The 20917-nt window shown below is 47.4% G+C and overlaps 1 protein-coding gene across 1 annotated transcript; it reads left to right on the top strand.

Annotated features, from left to right (window-relative positions):
• The first annotated feature begins 5924 nt into the window (after positions 1-5924).
• On the top strand, positions 5925-20348 carry LOC123374882 (cytochrome P450 2H2-like). Its single transcript, XM_045025266.1, has 9 exons — positions 5925-6145; positions 8722-8884; positions 10587-10736; positions 13766-13926; positions 14782-14958; positions 16233-16374; positions 17675-17862; positions 18554-18695; positions 19614-20348. Exons 1-9 carry the CDS (start codon positions 5966-5968, stop codon positions 19793-19795), a joined length of 1485 nt encoding a protein of 494 aa, XP_044881201.1. The 5' UTR covers positions 5925-5965; the 3' UTR covers positions 19796-20348.
• The last annotated feature ends 569 nt before the right edge of the window (positions 20349-20917 follow it).

The raw sequence follows: 20917 nt of genomic DNA, 5'->3' as shown, positions 1-20917 counted from the left end.
AAGGGATCTGGGGATCATAGTGGACCACAAGCTAAATATGAGTCAACAGCGTAATGCTGTTGCAAAAAAAGCAAACATCATTCTGGGATGTATTAGCAGGAGTGTTGCAAGCAAGACACAAGAAGTAATTCTTCTGCTCTACTCTGCGCTGATTAGGGCTCAACTGGAATACCGTGTCCAGTTCTGAGTGCCACATTTCAGGAAGGATGTGGACAAATTGGAGAGAATCCAGAGAAGAGCGACATAACTGATTAAAGGTCTAGAAAACATGACCTATGAGGGAAGATTGAAAAAAATGGGTTTGTTTAGTCTGGAAAAGAGAAGACTGATGGGGGATATAAGAGGTTTTCATGTACATAAAAGGTTGTTTCAAGGAGGGAGAAAAAATGTTTTTCTTAATATCTGAGGATAGGACAAAAAGCAATGGGCTTAAATTGCAGCAAGGGAGGTTTAGGTTGGACATTAGGAAAATCTTCCTATCAGGGTAGTTAAGCACTGGAATAAATTTCCTAGGGAGGTTGTGGAATCCCCATCACTGGAGATTTTTAAGAGCAGATTAGACAAACACCTGTCAGGGATGGTCTAGATAATGCTTAGCCCTATCATGAGTGCTGGGGACTGGACTAGATAACCTCTTGGTTGGAAGAGACCTCAGGAGGTTATCTACTCTAACCCCCAAACAGATTTTTGCCCCAGATCCCTAAATGGCCCTTTTAAGGATTGAACTCACAACCCTGCGTTTAGCAGGTCAATATTCAAACCACTGAGCTAGCCCTTCCGCTCAAGGTCTCCTCTAGTCTTATGATTCTATTATACCAAAAAAGCTGGAAATAGCAAAATGGATCTGAGTCTGCAGTATGGATGCAGAGGCAAAAAAGCTGGTGTAATTGGGGGCTCTGTGTCCGGAGACGACATGAGGTAGGGAGGTGGTAAGAGAGGGAACTCTAGATGGCGCTGTGAGCCTATGTTTAGATCACTGCCCACAATCAGCCACATTTCAGTGATGGATGATATCAGCAAATGGATGGGTATTCAGAGAAGAGAAAACTGGACACCAGAGGGTGTTGTGAACAAGGTGGATGAAGGTTGCTTCAGCTCCAAAGCAGCCCACAGGGAATCCCTAAACTTTGTCCCCTAATCTCCATCACCCAGCCCCAAGAAATATTGTGCCTGACTAGAGAACCGCCCATCCTGCCCTCTAGCTCTTCATCTTCCTCTCCGAAAGCACAAAAAAAAAAAATCTGCCTCCCTCCCAACTATAGACAAAATGGTGTGTGAGCCTGATGGAGCAGAACTGATGGCTGTACTACAGCTAGTGGCCACAAATACTCTTCAGATTAAATCTACAGTTTCCACGCTCCAGGCCATCATGACTGAGATTCAGAGTGCACGACAAGCTCTGTCCACATCAATGGGTGAAGCAGAACCCAGAATTTCTGGAGTGGAAGATGATTTTAAAGAGAACACATTACAGATTATGAAGAACTGTAATGATATCAAGAACGTGGAGACCAAGCTAATTGACCTAGAAATTCACTCACGACAATGTAATATCAGAGTTGTGGGTGTCCCTGAGGGAATAGAGAAACCCTCTGAATTTGTCCCTACACTGTTAGGTAAGTTGTTGGATCTGCCAGTAGATTTTTGTTTTGATATAGAATAGGCACACAGGCCCTTGCCCCCAAGCCAGCGCCAGGAGGTTGCCCAAGAGCACTGATTGTGAAGTTCATGAAGTTTGCTACTAAGGAGCTTACATTACAGAAATCCAGAGGAAAAAAGGAGCTGCTATCAGGAGAGCAAGCAATGAGAGTACTACGCTTTCAAAATTATGCCCATGACGTGGTAGCAATGAAGGCTGCTTTTAACCAAGTGAACAATTGGCCAGAAAGGTGGACTTGAAATATTTTTTTAAATACCCAGCAATGCTCCATGTTGAGAATGGCAAGAAGATAGTTCAGAGGTATAATGAGATAACTAGCTCAGTGGATATGGAAAGTGGTGGACGTGCTATATCTTGACTTTAGCAAAGCTTCTGATATGGTCTTCCACAGTGTTCTTGCCAGCATGTTAAAAAAGTATGGATTGGATGAATGAACTATAAGGTGGTGTAGCAGGGTGGACCCTGCTCCTGCCCTGAGGGGTTTAAAAGGGGCCTGGCAGGGCTTGAGAGCTGTGGCTCTAAAAGCTGGGCTGATTGGGGAAGTGGCTGCAGCTGGGCCACACCCCAATCAGGCCACAGCTGGCCCCTATAAAAGGCTGGAGGCCAGAAGCCCAGACAGTCTCACTCTGCATTCAGAGGGAGATGGGCCTGGCTGCAGGGAGCTAGAGACTGGGTACCTGAGTGAAGCAGGGCTGGGGAAAGGCTGAGGAGCTGGGGAGCTCCAGCCTAGAAAGCCCAGGCTGCGGCCTAGCAGTGGGCCAACAGGTACTAGGGGTTGCAGAGGCAGCCCAGGGGTAGGCCAAAGCAGCAGGTCCAAACCCCTTTGCCTGTGATGAGTAGGCTGATACTGCAGTCTGCCCCAGAGTGTGGGGCTAGACAATGACTGGCAGTAGCCAATACTGAGGCAAGGTGGGGATAGAGGGTGGGGGTTCCCCAAGGAGGGGAGACCCAGAGAGAAAGGGGTTACTGCCGGGGCAGCACCCCATGTGAAAGGGCACCGGGTCAAGGGAGGGACACGGGGGCCAGAGGACAGGCAGGTCACCAGCCTGCAGAGGGCGCTCCCGCGCTGGACAGAGCTAATTCCCGGAGTCACCAGCAGGAGGCGCCGCGGGGGTGAGTCCCGACCCGTCTACAGGTGGATAGAAAGTTGGCTAGATCGTTGGGCTCAGTGGGTAGTGATCGACAGCTCGATGTCTAGTTGGCAGCCGGTATCAAGCAGAGTGCCCCTGAGGTCAATCCTGGGGCCAGTTTTGTTCAACATCTTCATTAATGATCTAGATGATGGCATGGATTGCACCCTCAACAAGTTTGCAGATGATACTATGCTGAGGAGGAAGGTAGAGATGCTGGAGAGTAGGGATAACGTCCAGAGTGACCTAGACAAATTGGAGGATTGGGCCAAAAGAAATCTGATGAGGTTCAACAAGGACCAGTGCAGAGGCCTACACTTAGGACAAAAGAATCCCAAGCACTGCTACAGGCTGGGGACCAACTGGCTAAGCAGCAGTTCTGCAGAAAAGGACCTGGGGATTACAGCGGATGAGAAGCTGGATATGAATGTGCCCTTGTTGCCAAGCAGGCTAACAGCATATTGGGCTGCATTAGTAAGAGCATTGCCAGCAGATTGAGGGAGGTGATTATTCCCCTCTATTCGGCACTGATGAGGCCGCATCTGGAGTACTGCGTCCAGTTTTGGGCACCCCACTACAGAAAGGATGTGGACAAATTGGAGAGAGTCCAGTGGAGGGCAACAAAAATGATTAGGGGGCTGGGGCCCATGACTTACGAGGAGAGGCTGAGGGGACTGGGCTTGTTTAGTCTACAGAAGAGAAGAGTGAGGGGGGATTTGATAGCAGCCTTCAACTACCTGAGGATGGAGCTCTGCTGTTCTTAGTGGTGGCAGATGACAGAACAAGGAGCAATGGTCTCACGTAGCAGTGGGGGAGGTCTAGGTTGGATATTAGGAAAAACGGTTTCACTAGGAGGATGGTGAAGCACTGGAATGGGTTACCTAGGGAGGTGGTGGAATCTCCATCCTTAGAGGTTTTTAAGGCCTGGCTTGACAAAGCCCTTGTTGGGATGATTTAATTAGGGTTGGTCCTGCTTTGAGCAGGGGGTTGGACTAGATGACCTCCTGAGGTCTCTTCCAACCCTAATCTTCTATGATGGTGTCATTCAGTTCCCTTCAAACAGAAAAATACCTCAAATCTGCACACTCCTCCCTTGCAAGAGGAGATCCCTATGGAATAATCCAGCCATATGGAATTTATGTACTGCTTTTTGAGATCTGATATGGCTGCTCTAAAGATGTTGATGGGTGCTAGTTGATATGATAGTTCCTTTTCTTTTTTTCTTTCTCTCATTGGGGTTGAAGACTTAAAGGGCTATTATCAATTTATTTCCTATTGCCTTAATTCATGGGAAAGAAGCATCGATGTAAAATCCCTCATTTGATTAGTGATTATACGTATATAATTTTTTCTTAGATGGTGCTTCCATATGGAGTAATGTATCAAGATTCTATTCATAATAGATGATTACTATGCTGTCGTTGTAACATTTGGCTGTGAGGATCTCCAAGTTTTGTCTGATCTGGTTGCACCTCCTCTGGGTGTGAAGTGTGTGTTTTTGGCCTGTCTAAACAGATTCTTCTTTTTGATTGCATGGTACTAATGTGTAGATCTCTCTCCATTCTCCTTCTTTTCTGTTTTGTTTTCCAATTTATTTAATTCCCTTTTTTGCCCCCCTCCCAGTACACTCTGATTGCTTGGAATTTCCTTCTCACCCTTTTAGAATATGTACTAGGAAGTGACACCCTGTCCCTGGATGATTTAACTTTTCTGTTCAGATACACAAGAACTGTATGCTGCCCTAGAAAACTTGCGATTTTTTATTTTTTCACAAAGCGGCTTTATATTTTCTCTGGTATATTTTAACAACATTGGCTCTGATAATTAAATAAGTCTCCTAGAATATATAAGGTTTTAATAACCCTATTAAAAGAAAAAAATGCATGCAATGTTAAAAAGGAATACTCATTAGGTACTTCATGCATGCATGGTTGATTTAGCTTCACAAGATATGTGGAGAGTGGGTAATCCTATGGCGAGAGGCTATAGTATTTTTTTTTCCTGCGGCTCATTTAAAATACTCAAGATTGGACTATTTCTTTGTGTCACAAGACTTGATCAATTCAGTGACTAATTGTGACATTGATACTATTGTATCTGACCATGCTCCTAAACGTATGTCTTTTAGGCCCCCAGGAGATGCATCTGCAACTAAAATGTGGAGTTGAAATACCTCTCTGCTGTTTGATACAACTTTTGTTAACTCCATCCAGCAGGAGTTAGACCTTTTTCTAAAAACAAATACCATCATCAGCTGCTGCACTTTGGGAAACCTTTAAAGCCTTCATCAGAGGCTGCCTCATCTCTTACGCCACATTTAAAAAGAAATGGAGAGAATATAGACTTGATAGCCTTGTGAAGGAAACGAAGACCTTGGATGTAGACTATGTTTCTACCCCTTCCCCAGAGAAACTCAGAACCCCCATCAACCTAAGCTATGAAATCAACAAACTTCTGTGCCAAAAGGCTGAGTTTTGCTTTATTCTCTTTGAAGCAAAACTACTGGGAATCTGTCAAGAGGGCTGGCAAGCTGTTGGCATACGGACTTAAGCAAAAGGCTTTCAGAAATAAGATTGCTGCTGTTCACGATAGTAGCAATAATTTATATTCAACACAGTCAGATATTAATGAACAATTTCTACAGTTTTATCTAAACTATATTTAGCTGAAGAAGAAATCAGTAAAGAGGCCTTAGATATCTTTTTTTGGTAGATGGTCTCTGCCACAGATCTCTGACTCTCAGAAGGAATTTTTAGATGCCCCTGCAAGGGGCTCTGTGGGGCTGCTCCTGGCACTCCCCTCGGAAAAAGACCCTGGTGATGCCCTGGTGAGGACCCTCCTGCCCTTTCCTCTGCTAGTTGCAGACACACTTAGTGCCTGACTCAGGCAGTTTGGAGAGCCTTCAAGGGATGATTAATTTTTGTGCTCTGTCACTGAGTACAGGAGAGGCAAACACAGATGATCTGCAAACAAAGGTTCGAAGGAGTTCATTCCTAGTTTGTCAATATTCAGTAACCTTTGTTAGCCCTAGATAATCTTGTTGACCCAGAAGAATTGAGAGCTGCAATTGGCTAATTGCTTTCACTTGCCATTTTACTTTTGCACCACACAATATATAAAAGGTGGGTTCTGAAAGACAAAGTAACCCCCTGTTAGAACCCAGAATAATTTTGCAATGGAACCTCTGGGAGCAACAACTGTTTTCTTGGTGATTTGTATCTCTTGCCTTCTTTTCCTTTCAGCATGGAGAAAGATGTCTGAAAGTGGGAAGCTGCCACCTGGCCCTGTTGCTTTTCCCATCATAGGGAACACGCTACAGCTGAATACAAGGAACTTGCCCCAATCTATACATGAGGTAAGGGGGCTTTCTCCTTATGCAGGGCTTTGGCTCAGGTGGGTGTTAAGCAGAGCCTGGGGAAAGAGAACTCTGAAATTTCTGGGGTTTGCGCAGTGGCTCAACTCCTCATGTTTAAGGCTGAATATTTTTTCCACAGAAATATTTAGTCTTGAATGCTAGATACAACCTGTTTCTGGCAATATGTTATTTTTATGATAATGTGTCTTATTCACAGGTAAACCAGAATACGCCCTCTCAGTTGTGCTGCAGCCTGTACAGGTTCATGGGTGGAAAGTTTGTAGAAATTTTGGTGGTGCCCAGAACCCGCCCCCCAACTCCTCCCCCCCAAACTCCGCCCCCACCTGCCTAAGGCTCTGGAAGGGGGCTTGTGCGGGGAGGTCTGGGGTGCAGATCCTGGGCTGGGGATTAGGGTGCAGGAGGGGTGCAGGGTGCAGGCTTTGGGATGGAGTTTGGGGGTGGGAAGGGGTGTGTGGGAAGGGGGAAGGGGTGTACCCTCTGGGAGGGAGTTTGGGGATAGGAGGGAGTGCAGGGGTGAGGGCTGTGAGGCTGAGGATGAGGGGTTCATGATGCAGGAGGGGGCTCAGGGCAGAGGGGTGGGGTGAGGGCTGTGGGGCTGAGGATGAGGGATTCATGATGCAGGAGGGGGCTCAGGGCTAGGGCAGAGGGTTGGGGTGTGGGGTGAGAGCTGTGGGGCTGAGGGGTTCATGATGTGGGGGGGCTCAGGGCTCGGGCAGAGGATTAGGGTGCGAGGGGATGAGGGTTCTGGCTGGGGGATGAGGGGTTCATGATGCAGGAGGGGGCTGAGGGCTAGGGCAGAGGGTTGGGGTGTGGGGTGAGGGCTGTGGGGCTGAGGATGAGGGGTTCATGCTGTGGGGGGGCTCAGGGCTGGGGCAGAGGATTAGGGTGTGGGGGGATGAGGACTCTGGCTGGGGCAGAGGATTAGGGTGCGGGGGGATGAGAGCTCTGGCTGGGGCAGAGGATTAGGGTGCGGGGGGATGAGGGCTCTGGCTGGGGCTGAGGATTAGGGTGTGGGGGGATGAGGGCTCTGGCTGGGGCTGAGGGTTTGGGGCATTGGACAGGCTCAGGGCTAGGGCAGGGTAAGGGCAGCCTGCCTTGCCATTACTTGAGGGCAGGCACAAAGACCCTGGGGCAGCAGACAGCAGTTCTGCCGGGAGCCGCTCTACTCCGGCAGCACAGAGCAGGCAGGGGAGAGGCGCGCGCTGCTTTTTGTCAGGCAGGGGTGCGGTGCAGCCGGGGGGGGCGACACACAGGGGGAGAGGTGGCAGGCGGGGGCTGGGACCTGCTCCAGGCAGGGTTGCGGCGGGGGCGGAGGCCCACGGGGGCCAGGGCCCGGTCCAGGCAGGGCCGGGGGAGAGACCCAGCTCCAAATATTGCTGGAGCAGGGCACTGGCCCTGAATATTCCTGGAGCCTGAGCACCGCAAATGTATATAACCTGCCACCTATGTAGGTTATCCTGCAGTGGGGAGTGTGGCTGGTGGGTTAAGCAGGGAAATGTCAGACAGCAGCCTTGGGTTCTGGTCCCAGCTCTGCAATTGATGCCATGTATGTGCCTGGGGAAACAACTGAAGTTCTTTGTGTGTTTCCCACTTGTAAAATTGATCTAATGATTCTTGCCTTCTTCACAGGACAAGGGTAAGGCTTAGGTTGTTCCTCTACTCTGTAAAGTTGACATATCCTCCTGGGTGGAGATCCAGAAAGGACAGTGATAGAAGAAGGGCACTCCTTCCCACACACATCCAGGGGTGAAATTGCCTGATGGGAGGACTCAGGCCCAGTGTTCTGGTGGACTTACCTTTCCTTGGCAGCTGCTCCAGAGAGAGAGTGAGACTGACTCTGTATCCTAGTGGTTAGGCCTAGGCTGCTCGCCCAGGATGTGGGAGACCCATGTTCCTTTTCCAATTACTATTCACTTATTGATACACAATGGAACGGCTTCAACAGGAAAGTCCTTCTCCAGAATGACCCATAGTGTGGTGGTTTAGGCCTGGGCACACTCCAGAGAGAGGGGAGACCTGGTTTCAGATCCCTTCTTCACATCAGGTATGAGGGGGAATTAAACCTGGCTCTCCCACATCCCAGGTGACTGCCATTCCCACTAAACTAACAGTGATGCGGAGGGCTTGGGGGGTGGGACGACCTCCTCCTCCTCTTCTGGCACCTGGTGTATGGGGTCTAATCTGTTATGTGATTTAAGACCAGATGAGCTAGGGAGGGAACACTGCATTTGAGGATCCTGCCAGAGTTCGGGCATGTGTTAGGCACTGGCCATAAGGGCTGAGGTAGCCATGTGCATGTCCAGCAACAGATGTTATAAGTGCCTCAGGGAATTCAGGGGTGGAAACTTAGGCACTGAGGGAGTTAAGGTACCTAGAGGGTTAGCTGGGGGTTTTCAGGATCTACATTTTGCATTTAGATGCCTATATCCCTTTTTGGGTGTAATCCTTAGTGGCAGGAGAGCTCTCTCATCAGTTTGTAATTTGATCCACTCTCATTCTTATTCTTAAGTGGATTTAGTAAAAATGTATTGGTCTTTTGTGCTAATCTTTCATAGCTCAGTGCGAAGTATGGCCCGGTTTTCACAATATACTTGGGCTCACTACGGGTTGTGGTGCTGTATGGACAGGAGGCTGTGAAGGAAGCTCTGATTGATCAAGGGGACGAGTTCAGTGGAAGAGGAAAACTGGCACTGGCTGACAAGCTTGCCAAGGGAACAGGTACATTTCTAACAACTTCAGCATGTAGCGCTGATGTTCTCTGTATGTGGAGAACATGACTGAGAAGAAAGCTCTTGTTTCACTTAGCCCTGTTCTTTGAAGGATACTAACTTCACCCACCTATTTATGTGCCAGTGTATTTCTTATTTTTACATGGTACCAGTATATGTACTTTGCTCTAATTACTGTGACAGTATACACTGTGTTAGAGAACAAAATACGGCCATTGGGCATGGCCCCCAATGAAATTATTTTTCTTGTTCATAATTGCTATAAACAGGAATGAGATTAATGTGTGGGTGTAGTCGGTTGCGCCGGGGCTCGACCCTCCTGGGGCAGGAGGGGAGCCACACCGACTCCTTACGCGTTTGCTGTTACTGTGGGCAGTGTAGCAGAGAACGGTATAACAAGTTCAGGCCCTGTGAAGCAGGGGCTGAGCAGTACAATAGTTCAAGAAGCTCAGGCCCTCTGAAGCAGGGGCTGAGCAGTACAATAGTTCAATAAGCTCAGGCCCTTGGGAGCAGGGGCTGAGCAGCCAAAACAGTTCAATAGGCTCAGGCCCTAGGAAGCAGGGGCTGAGCAGCCAAAACAGTTCAATAGGCTCAGGCCCTAGGAAGCAGGGGCTGAGCAGCAAAACAGTTCAATAGGCTCAGGCCCTAGGAAGCAGGGGCTGAGCAGCAAAACAGTTCATAGGCTCAGGCCCTAGGAAGCAGGGGCTGAGCAGCAAAACAGTTCATAGGCTCAGGCCCTAGGAAGCAGGGGCTGAGCAGCCAAAACAGTTCAATAGTAGGCGTATAGGCCCAGGTCCTTGTACCTGGGTGAGGGGGAAGACTGCCACCCGTGAGTGGGTGGCAGGGGGGACACAGGCCCACCCACTCCACTGTGTCCCAGCCCAGGGCCCTAGCAGCGGCTATCACTGCCGCTGGTCAGTGGGGTCCTGACCGCAACACACTGACATTGGGACCTCGGCTTCTGTAGCCGGACAGGGGTCGGCTACCCCCGGGCTACTGTCCATATCCCCCTCAGGGCCTACCTCGTGGGTCGCAGCAGATGCAGGCCAGTCTACCTGCATAGGCTCCTCAGGACCAGGGCTTGGTGGCAGGTCCGGCAGCTCCTCCGGGAAGTCCGACCCGGCGTGGTCAGGCGGCTCCTCCGGGTAGCAGCAGGGACGGGGAAGCTCCGGCGGCTCCTCTTCGTACCGGGCGCGGGGGAGTTCCAGCAGCCTATCTGGGTACCGGTCACGGGGAAGCTCCGGGGGTTCCTCGTCGTACCGGGTGCGAGGGAGCTCCGGCCAGTCAGGGCAGCTGCCTCGGGCCCGGGAGGGTTCCCAGTCAGGAGCTCCCGCCAGCACGTCTGCTCTCGGTGGTGGCTGGCCTCTGATTGAGCTCTGGCTGCCGGCTTTTCTACTTCCTGTCCCGCCCCTTGACTTCCGGGGGGGCGGGGACAGGTGGCAGTAGCTCCGCCCACTTGGGTGTCTGGGAGGGAGCTCCCTCTGCTGGACAGGAGGGGAGCCACACCGACTCACTACAGTGGGATTTTGAGTTACATATACATATCAATGTAATGTAGTTTCTCCAGTAGAACACACGTACAATAATGTTTGTGTTCACATTGAAACTTTCAATGACCAATATTTCCTTAGGTTAGAAATTTAGCAAATTTAGTCTGCCCCCCCCTTTCATTCCTGTCCTCCCTTTTCCAGGCATTATATTCAGCAGTGGGGAGCGGTGGAAGCAGCTTCGCCGATTTGCCCTCACCACCCTCAGAAACTTTGGGATGGGGAAGAAAAGTGTTGAGGAACGAATCCAAGAGGAAGCCCGTTTTCTGGTTGAAAGGCTCAGAAACACACACGGTGGGGAATTGCTGCATGTAATTCGGAAACTGAGTCAGCTAAAGACTCTTTTCTTCCTTTATTTTGTGATATTAACTTTGGTTCAAACACCTTATAATTCAAGCCCGGGGGTGGCCAACCTGAGAAGGAACCAGAGAAGGAGCCAGAATTTACCAATGTACATTGCCAAAGAGCCACAGTAGTACATCAGCAGCATCCCATCAGCTCCAGCCCCCAGCGCTTCGCACCTGCCAGCAGCCCTGCCAGTCAGCACCTCCTGCCTCCTGCAATCAGATGTTTTGCATGCTCAGGAGGCTCTGTGGGGGAGGGGGAAGAACAAGGGCATGGCAGGCTTGGGGGAAGGGGCAGGGGCCTTTAGGGGAAGGTGTGGTGTGGGGCAGAGCGGGGGCTTGAGCAGTGAGCACCCCCTGGCATATTGGAAAGTTGGCACCTGTAGCTCCAGCCCTGGAGCCAGTGCCTATGCAAGGAGCCGCATATTAACTTCTGAAGAGCCGCATGCGGCTCCGGAGCCACAGGTTGGCCATCCCTGCTCAAGCCGTTACCTGCACATATAATGTAAAGGAAAAATATGTGAGAAAAGTTCTCAAGATGACCTTTCCTGTCTGTTATTTCTCATGTTTTCTACCCTCTGATCTGTGGCCAATGGGCAAATGGAAAAAGCTTCTGCCTACTCTGGACAAACAAACACAGTGAAGCATGTTAGAGTGGATTAGTTTATCTTCAGTGTGTTGGGCTAATAAGACACCCAGGCCTACAGCTTCCTTATTCCGATTTTCTTCTCTGCTAGATGTCTGATATAAGCCTGGCACCTACGTTGTATGGGGATGGCCTCCCAAATAAATCACTGTGTAAATTTACAGTGCTTTCTAAGTGATGAATATTATTTAGTTAGTTAGTTAGTTAATTTGTGTTCTATTAGTTTCTAGAAGTCCCAGCCAAGACTGGGGCTCCTTTGCCAGTAGGTTGTGTTAACAAACAGCTGGAGACTGTCCCTGCCCCAAGCAACGTACATATTAAATACACATGAAGAAGAAAAAGTGAAGAAAGGAAGAATTCTTTTCTCTCTTTTAGAGATGGGGAACTGAGACAGAGAGAGATTAAGTGACTTGCTTGAGGTCACACCTGGAAGTTTGTGGCAGAGCTGGGAATTGTCTCCAGATTTCCTGAGACCCCGGCCACTGCCTTAACCACAAGACCATCCCGCCTCTTGCAATATACAGTGCAACATTAAGGGCTAAAATGAAGTTGACTCTCCATCTGGGTGAATTGTGTGTGTGAGAGGAGAATGCATGGAGAACCTTCCCCACCCATGATACAAACACAAGAGAGCCACTTTACTGCTGTTGCCACTTGTGTATCCTGAGCCAAGGGCAGCTGCTCCTGTAGATAATGACTCAAAAGGAATCTGCCTGGGTGAGGGACAGAGGTGAAAGTAAGCCACTGCGGTAGCAGCGGCTGGAGCCCCTGGCCCTTTAAATCGCCCCTGAGCCCTGGGGCTCCCAGCTACCTCTGCAGCTGGTAGCTCCAGTGGTGATTTAAAGGGCGTGGGGCTCCCAGTCGCTGCTACTGCAGCCGGAGCCCTAGGCCACTTAAATCTTGATTGAAAGGGCCCAGGTATTTAAAGGCCCGCCTCTTCCTGTTGAGGCCACGTCTCTTCTGGTTCCCCCTGCCCAGCTCAGGGTCCGGCGTACCGGTAAGTCCTTTAAGTTACTTTCACCCCTGGTGAGGGACATGAGGCAAGAACACACTGCATGGAGAAAATGCTGCTTCTGGATGTTCTCCCTGTGCAATGTGGTCTCAAGTCAGAGGGGTGAAGTCTTGTAGACCATTGCTTTGAATATTGTATAGGTCCCGCTGCATTGTAGGAGTTTGTGATGATGCTACAAGCAATGGCTCAGGTAGAATCTTCTGAATGCAGGATCCTCTTTTGAAAGGAATACCATCTGTTAGGCCTGTGTAAAGAGCCCATGGCAGACAGGCAGGTCTCACTCAGAGAGGGACCTATAGAGGGACCGATGATCCCTATTCAGGCCAGGCTGTGTCCAGCAGACAGCTGCAAAGGAGACAGTGTGAAAACTGATTCCTAGCAAAATGGGTATAATTATTTAATATAAATTTACAGAGATAGCATTGGGGAAGCCCTATGTGGAGAATGAGGGAAATATCGGTGTTATTTTTCATGTGCACCTCAGTTTAGCTGTGTGATATTATCCTGCCTGGCTGTACTGAATTAAATAAAAGGAGGCTTAAAGGGGGACAGTAAGAGGAAATGAAATAATGGCAAAGGTAAGTATGGTCAGAGAGAATGCCAAGGGTAATCATGGAGAAGCTGTTAATTTGAGAACACCCCCAGCGTACCTTCAGCTATTTGGAAAGTATTCTCTTCCCGGACAGAAACTAGCATCCAACAGGGATACTAAAACCTTCAGGATTTTCACCCAAGCAGGAAGGGGGTTGAGTGAGATGGAGGTAACTGGGCTGAATGGAACTTACCAAAGCTTGCAAGGAAAGATTGTTTAGGTAAAAGGAATGTGTGTAGAAGCCTTTATTGTTTCTAGTTTTTGCTCTGTGTGCTTCATACCTTTGGGAGGATAAATAACCCTTTGTTTTGGAGAAGCTGTTTTTGAGTCACTTTGATCCCCTGCTGGTCACAGGTCCCTGGAGGGAAAGGGCTCATGGGTGCCCAGCACAGAGCAGCCTGTCATGCTACCATAGTTGGGATGTAGTGAGTCTGCTGCCCAGCTAGCCAGTCCAAGGGTGGTTGGACTGAGGGGTTCCTACCATTCAGAGAGGGGCAGGAACTCAGGCCTGTCACCTGAGGGGGGCTCTTGAGAGGGACTGAAAGGAGTCTAAAGCCCAGCTTACCTTGGAACTGTGACACCATAATTCACCCTCCCCAATGAATATTAGGGACTTCCCTCTTGGCCCGGGGCCAGGACATCCAGAACGTCCCAGTAACATCAATGAATGTGATGCTATAGGTGGAAATACTGAATTAAAAACTGGACTCTGGTTTGGTTTTATTGCAGAGCGACCCTTTGACCCCACCCTCCCTCTCACCCACGCTGTCTCCAATATCATCTGTTCCATTGTCTTTGGGGACCGGTTTGACTATGAAGATCAGAAGTTTCTGACATTAATTAAACTCACAGAGGAAAACAATGAACTCCTTCGCTCTTTCCTGGGACAGGTGTGTTCAGTGGTTTTTCCCACTCTTCTCCTTTATAAAGGAGGAAGGGACAGAGATTTCTTTCTTTTACCATTCATTCTCCTTAAACAATTGTTATTTCAGATTCCCATAATGTTCCCATTCTCCTCATTAGGCTGCAGCTATTACCAGTCCCAGCCTCAAACTTGTTTCTGAGAATAATTTAAATTCCCACACAAAACACTTACCGTAATTTGCTCAGAATTAAAACATTAGCAATTAAAACATTAGCATCCAAACTATTGCAGTTCACATGCCTTAGTATATTCACAATGGGATACCTGAATATGGTCGCATACCTCACCTGCAAAGCAAACTCCTTTTCATTTCCGGTACACAGCCACTCGCACATCCCATTGCTGAAAACCTCACCAAATGCACAACAGTCAAATTCAGTGGAAATCAACGGAGTTACAGCAGCAGAGAATTTGGCCCCTTCACTCCAACCAGAGGAAGACTAAGATATCTTTTACTTGTATAGTCTATAATGTTTTATTACTGCCTAAGAAAATCTGTATTCCAAGTTAGGTTTGGCAACTTGAGTGTGATTTTCAAGAACAGCATGTGAATATTGGGGATGGTTTTATGTTGGAAATAATGGAGATTATTGTAGTGAATAGAACTGAATGTCACTGCAGTTTATGTGAAGAATAGGTGTGTATTGAGTAGAATGAGTTAGTGAAGCTGGGGAAGTTCTTTAGAATCTATTTGCACAGGAACGTGCCACAGAAATATTGTATTGTGCTGCTGTAACTGAGTCAGTTGGGCCAATTGAGTCAACTGATTATTTGTTGTGTCGAGATAAACCAAGATGTACTTTTCCTTCCATTATTCTAGCTGTACAATTTTTTCCCAACTCTCATGGATTATATACCTGGGCCTCACCAGGAGTTACTTAAAAATTCAGAGGAGTTGAGAATCTTTGTTCTGGAGAGGGTGAAGATGCACAAAGAGTCTCTGGATCTTAGCTGCCCTCGAGACTTCATTGATGCTTTCCTCATCAAAATGGAACAGGTAAGTGAGGGCAGCAGCCCTTCCCTTTGCTGTGGAGTGGGTTATACTTATCATGGGTATTTATCACTCTGTACAAGACCCAAAAGCAGACCTGGTCTCTGCCCCTGGAACTTACATTCTAAAAGCCATGCCCTGCTCACCTCATTTGTGTGAATAGTGCCGGTGATGCCAGTGGGACTACAACAGTGAGTAAGACAAACAGGATTTGTTTCTAAGGGTATGTGCACACTGTAATGAAAGACCCACAGCACAGCCACGGCTGGCCCGAGTCAGCTGACTTGGGCTTGAAGGGCTCGGTCCGCAGGGTTATAAAACTGCAGTATAAACATCGGTGCTTGGGCTGCAGCCCAGGTTCTGGGCCTCTTCCCTCTTTCTGGGCTTCAGAGTCTGGGCTCCATCCTGAGCCCATTTGTCCACATTGCAATATTATAGCCCCTCAACCTGATTCTCACGAGCCCGAGTCAGCTGACCCAGGCCAGCCGTGGATTTTTTATTGCAGTGTAGATGTTTTAAAAGGACAGAGCACCCAAACTAGGTCTCAAAAGCACATAGAAACAGGTAGATTGACTCTGTTTGTAATTTAGTCATTGAAAGAGTTTTTATTAAGTGAGTGGAGAGAGGCACTTTTACTGCTCTGTGTTAGCACCCGTGGAATTAGCAGGAGAAAGCAGTTTCAAATGGCTGCCTATGCCCACACCTACAGACTTAACCTACTACCTGCTTTTTTAGAAACCCCTCTTGCTAATCTCATGTAATATTTTGCAACAACAGCCTATTACGAGTTCTGTCAGTGCACTCCTTGTTCAACAGGTAGCCAGGCATTTGTGTTTTCAGTGGATTTTCGCTTCTGTTGGAGCATCAGACTCAATCCATCTGGCTCCAAGATTAAAAATTGGTTAGAAACATTTGGTTTTGTTTCTAATTCAGGGTTATCAAGGCAATTAGTGCTGCCCAGACAAACAAAATAGGAAAGCAAAGGAATCAACAACAAGTTCAATGTTAACAGTTAGAAATACAGATGAAAACTAACTTGGTTACTGTAATGCTCCAGTTCTCCTCTTTACAAAAGACCACAGGTTTCCACAGCAATAGCCTAAAGTACTCCACAGTTCTACTGCAATCTCTAGGGCTGTGGCCCATTTTTTGTAAGGATTTTTATAAAGATGCTGAGTGGGTCACGGAGCAGGTAGAATATGAGAGGATTTGGGCCTGTATGAATCAATCCCACACTCTTACAGTCAATGATCAAACAACTGTAAGAAGTCTCTCTACAGGAGCAACAGAATGACCAGTTGGAATTTAATACTGAAAACTTGGTGAGAAGCACAATAGACTTATTCCTTGCTGGAACGGGGACAACCAGCACCACCTTGAGACATGGACTCCTGATTCTTCTGAAATACCCAGATATAGAAGGTACCATACAGACATGCACACAATTTTAAGTCTTGGGAAGCTGAGGGGATTACATGGCTCAAGGGATCTCTAATGGATACAGACCCCTGTTCTTGAAGTCACCAGATCAAATCTGGCTTGGGCTGGAAGTGAGCTGTGTCACCACTGTGTGCAGGCTGATATATGTGAGAGGTGTTTGGGGATGGGTGTTTTAGTTCAGTTTGTGTAGACACGTGTCTGCATTTGAAAAGCACCATCACAACTACCATTACTTGGCCTCCTTATGGCCAGTCTCAGCATGGGGCCTTCAGACTGAGTAGGCCATTGTGACTGGATTCCTGTCTCACCTCGTGGTTCATGTTGAGGCTCATGGGCCAGGGGGAAATGTGTGTGTGGGGGAAGCCTGCGCTGCCGTTGGTCAGATGGTGCTTGGTCTGTGGGTAACAGGTACCTTTGGATTCCAGGGCTTTCAGACGGGCACCCTCCACTCAAATAAAAGCAAAGACATTTCATTTTAGGATTTAATAATCTTGTAGGTGTCAGGATTGAGTAAGGGCTTAAATCAAAACTCTGTCAGTGCTAGAGATTTATCAAAACCCAGCTAATATACAGCGCTAATTTCCACCTCATCGGCTTCCTCCATGCTCACGGGTATGATTGACTTTGGTGGGGGGAAATTTTAGGCTTCAGTCTCTTGCACAACAGTTAGTTGTTATGCTCTGGTGATAACATCACATTGTGCTTTCTTTTATAACATAACCAGGCATGAGCCATATCACTGCCCTAATAATTATATTATAGGCATTTTGTCCTGGATACCATGTACAGTATTTTCTGTAACCCAAAACTAACCGTTATATTATTATAACTCAGGGGTCGGCAACCTCTGGCACGCGGCTCACCAGGGTAAGCACCCTGGCGGGCTGGGCCAGTTTGTTTACCTTCTGCATTGGCAGGTTCGGCTGATCGCGGCTGCCACTGGCTGCGATTCGCTGTCCAGGCTAATGGGGGTGGCAGGAAGCACCATGGGCCGAGGGATGTTCTGGCCATGGCTTCCTGCCGCCCCCATTGGCCTGGAGCAGTGAACCGCGGCCAGTGGGATCTGCGGTCGGCCAAACCTGCCTACGTGGCAGGTAGACAAACTGGCCTGGCCCGCCAAGCGAGCCGCGTGCCAGAGGTTGCTGACCCCTGTTATAACTTGTTATATTCCCAGCGTGCATCTGCTGAGACGTGTGTATTTCTTACTATGTGACAGCATGAGGCAAAATTATGGGAATCCTGTTCTTTAGCTTTATTGTTAACCTTGTTCATTTGATGACAGAGAAAGTTCATGAAGAGATTGACCGTGTGATTGGCCGAAGCCGAAGCCCCTGCATGGCAGACCGAAGCCAGATGCCCTACACAGATGCTGTGATACATGAGATCCAGAGATTCATTAACCTTGTCCCATTGAACGTCCCACATGCAGTGACTAGAGACACTCATTTCAGACAATATGTTATCCCAAAGGTTAGTTCTCAATGTTTCTCTGAAAAATCCAGTTCTTCTACCTTTTCCTTTTTTCAGTTTTGAATTATTCACAATAGAAATGTTTGCCTCTAAGTGTGCATTAGTTTCCCTCTTTTTGGGAGCCTCTTTTGGGAGGTCAATTTCTGAGACGGTTCCATCTCCACCAATCTTTAGATGTGCTGAGATGTTAATATACACCACAACCCACAGTGACCACATCCTAGGTTGCTAACTGAATTTCACTTTGAGTTGTATAGGGATTTTTAGCATAACCATGTTGTTAATTAGTTAGTTATGGGGAAACTATTGGTGTGATGACTAAACTATAAAGACAAGGGAAACTCAAATGCTTCCAAATAGCATCTAAGACTAACACCTAACACTTCTGGATTTTAGCCAGACATTTCCAAACCTCTTTGATGTAGAAACCAAGGTTGTAATCTAATGGGAGCAGCTTTTCTTATGAAATTCCAGGATCTAGTTGTTCCAGGTGGGCTGCAGTTTGGTGCGGTTACCTTTTCTCATGGAATCTGAGTATTTCTAGATCTGGTTGAAGGCATGAATTTCCAGGGGATGCAAGGAAATGAAGGAAAGAAAAATGTGTCCCACTAACCAGCTCAGTGAATTCTGGAGACTTTTCAGTTTCAACAGTATCCATTTAAACGTTCTTTATCTGTGTTTACTAAATCAGGGCACCACTATATTCCCTGCTCTGCAATCGGTCCTAGGTGACAGCAGAGAATTTCCAAAGCCAGAGCAATTTAACCCGGGACATTTCTTGGATGAAAATGGTGCCTTTAGGAAGAGTGACTTCTTCATTCCTTTTTCTGCAGGTAAAAAAAGCCATGTTTGTTTCAGGTCCCAGACCATTCTCTCTTAGCTTTGTCTCGAGTATACAAAGAGTTCTCAAACTGTAGTCTGCAGAGCCTTTTTGGGCCATCCCTGAAGCAGAGCCTCTCACAACAGTGAAGCATCTGTCGGTCTCCAGTCTCTTTTTTAACTAATTGAACATGCACTATTCTCAATTCTGCCTGGCAACTTCACATCTTCCTTTGTCTGTCTGTGTCAACCAATTGTGGATGAATTGTGATTGAATGTGCATGCAAAAGTAAAATAGAAGGGAGTAACATGCAACAGGGCAGAAGCCATCTGTATAGTCACCTGGAGAGAGATCAGTATGGGTTGCTTAGCTTCTCAATTTTACTCCAATCAGTGAAGATCCCTACACTCTGTTAACAAACCCTGAATGCTGTTCTCCTCCATTCTGCTACCCAGCATGCCTGCACCTTGCTATCTGTTAATTCTGCCTTCCACTCAAGAACCACTGTGTCATTCCTCCCTTAAACATATTAACTGGCTCGGGACCTGCATTAACTATTATCAAACCCCACATCTGCCCACCCGTCTCCACATATTGGTATTTAAAAAGCTACTTACCCTATGGAACCAGCCTTTAAAATGATCTGTGAGTGGCTCCTTAAGCCCCCAAATAATATAAAACTTAATCCTGCCTTGAATGCAGGGGACTGGACTAGATGACCTCTCAAGGTCCTTTCCAGTTCTATGATTCTATGAGATGCTTTTATACCTTCCTGAACTCTGAGAGATGGCCATTATCCTCCATGTAGTGACCCCGAATCACTCTGTGCATCTAATTTTAATCTGGAGGTTTACTTCCATTGTAACAGTATTTAACATATTTTGCAAAGAAAGATCTCCTGCATCTCCTTGATATTCCTTTTTTATTGCAGGGAGACGGATTTGCGTGGGAGAGGGTCTGGCTCGGATGGAGATATTTTTGCTACTGACAATGATTTTGCAGAATTTTACCTTGAAATCTCCCATTGACCCCAAGGACATTGATATAGCTCCGCTACCAAGTTTAGTGGTAAATGCACCAAAACCATACCAGCTCTGTGTTTTGCCTCGATAAAGACCATGAAAAGTCATCTCGGTGTCCTACACCAGTAGTGAATTTGATTGTCTATGATCCTGGACTCATTAGTACAGTGACAGAAATGAACTCCCTGTCTCAAAACAGAAAGTTAAATAATCTGGCTTTTTAAGTAACTGTGATTTAACAAAATTAAGTGCAATACCAAAAAAAATAACGTAGGCATGTACAATAACCCAGCAATGTTCTCAGACTGTCTCAGGTGTGAATCTGTTCCTGACATAAGCTGGGTATGTTTTCAGTTCATTTGTGGTGCCGTTGACAACAATGGAAAGTACTTTTGACAGCCATAAATGCTCCTTTATTTACAAGGGGCTAGTAACAGTTTCCACTCTTGAGGTCTGATCAGCCAATCAGAGTAAATTGTGGTCATGTAATGCTTATGATTGGACAGCCTGCTTTGATGCGGGGAGTTTCTGTGGCATTGGACTGAACTAGAGTTCTCCCTCCCCTGCTCATTCATGTAATTTCAATTTAGCTCAGTGGAATTAAACTTTCACTTAATAAAGATTCTTCTTATTTCTCCAGCTCACCTCCATGCTTCTACATATTTGTTTAATTAACTTATTTATTGCAGCTATCCGACACATTGCAGGTCAGGGATTGAGCTGGGTTGATGGTGCCTAAGACAATAGCACAACTTCTCTTGCCCATCTTTAGCCTGTTGATCAGACACCCTATGCTAGGGACCCTTACACCTACAGGCGTCACATATACATCACCCTTAGGAGACAGCATTAGACACCCCCAATCTGTGTGCTTCCTTCTCCTCTCCCTTCTTTTCTCCTTCCATCGCTCAGTATCAAGTCATGTACTCCACTGCCTCTGTACCTGGAGGGACCCCCTCCCTGTCTTCATTCACCAAGGGACTTCTCTCCTCCAGCAAATCTCTCCTTGAAAACCAGTCCTCCCCTTTGCTTTGCCTCATCAGTCATCCTCCATGTCCTGGTAGCTGCCAGGTTTGTGTAGCTCCTTGTGTGACATTTCACCCTGGTGACATGAAATCTCCCAAATAGTGGGAACAGTAGTTGGGAGTCAGGCATGGATCCTTTCCTTAAAATCTATGATTCTGTCCATTCCCCTACTTTGTTTGATTTCTGC

The sequence above is a fragment of the Mauremys mutica genome, chromosome 7 (assembly GCF_020497125.1).
Source record: "Mauremys mutica isolate MM-2020 ecotype Southern chromosome 7, ASM2049712v1, whole genome shotgun sequence".
Taxonomy (NCBI): Eukaryota; Metazoa; Chordata; order Testudines; family Geoemydidae; genus Mauremys; species Mauremys mutica.
Note: the sequence above shows the minus strand (reverse complement) of the source record. Positions and strands in the feature narration are given on the sequence as shown.

Coding starts and splice junctions, on each gene's coding strand:
- LOC123374882 (XM_045025266.1), top strand. CDS start 5,966: ATGGAACCTCTGGGAGCAACAACTGTTTTCTTGGTGATTTGTATCTCT. Junction 8,885..10,586: donor CAAGCTTGCCAAGGGAACAG/GTACATTTCTAA, acceptor TCCCTTTTCCAG/GCATTATATTCAGCAGTGGG. Junction 16,375..17,674: donor GAAATACCCAGATATAGAAG/GTACCATACAGA, acceptor ATTTGATGACAG/AGAAAGTTCATGAAGAGATT.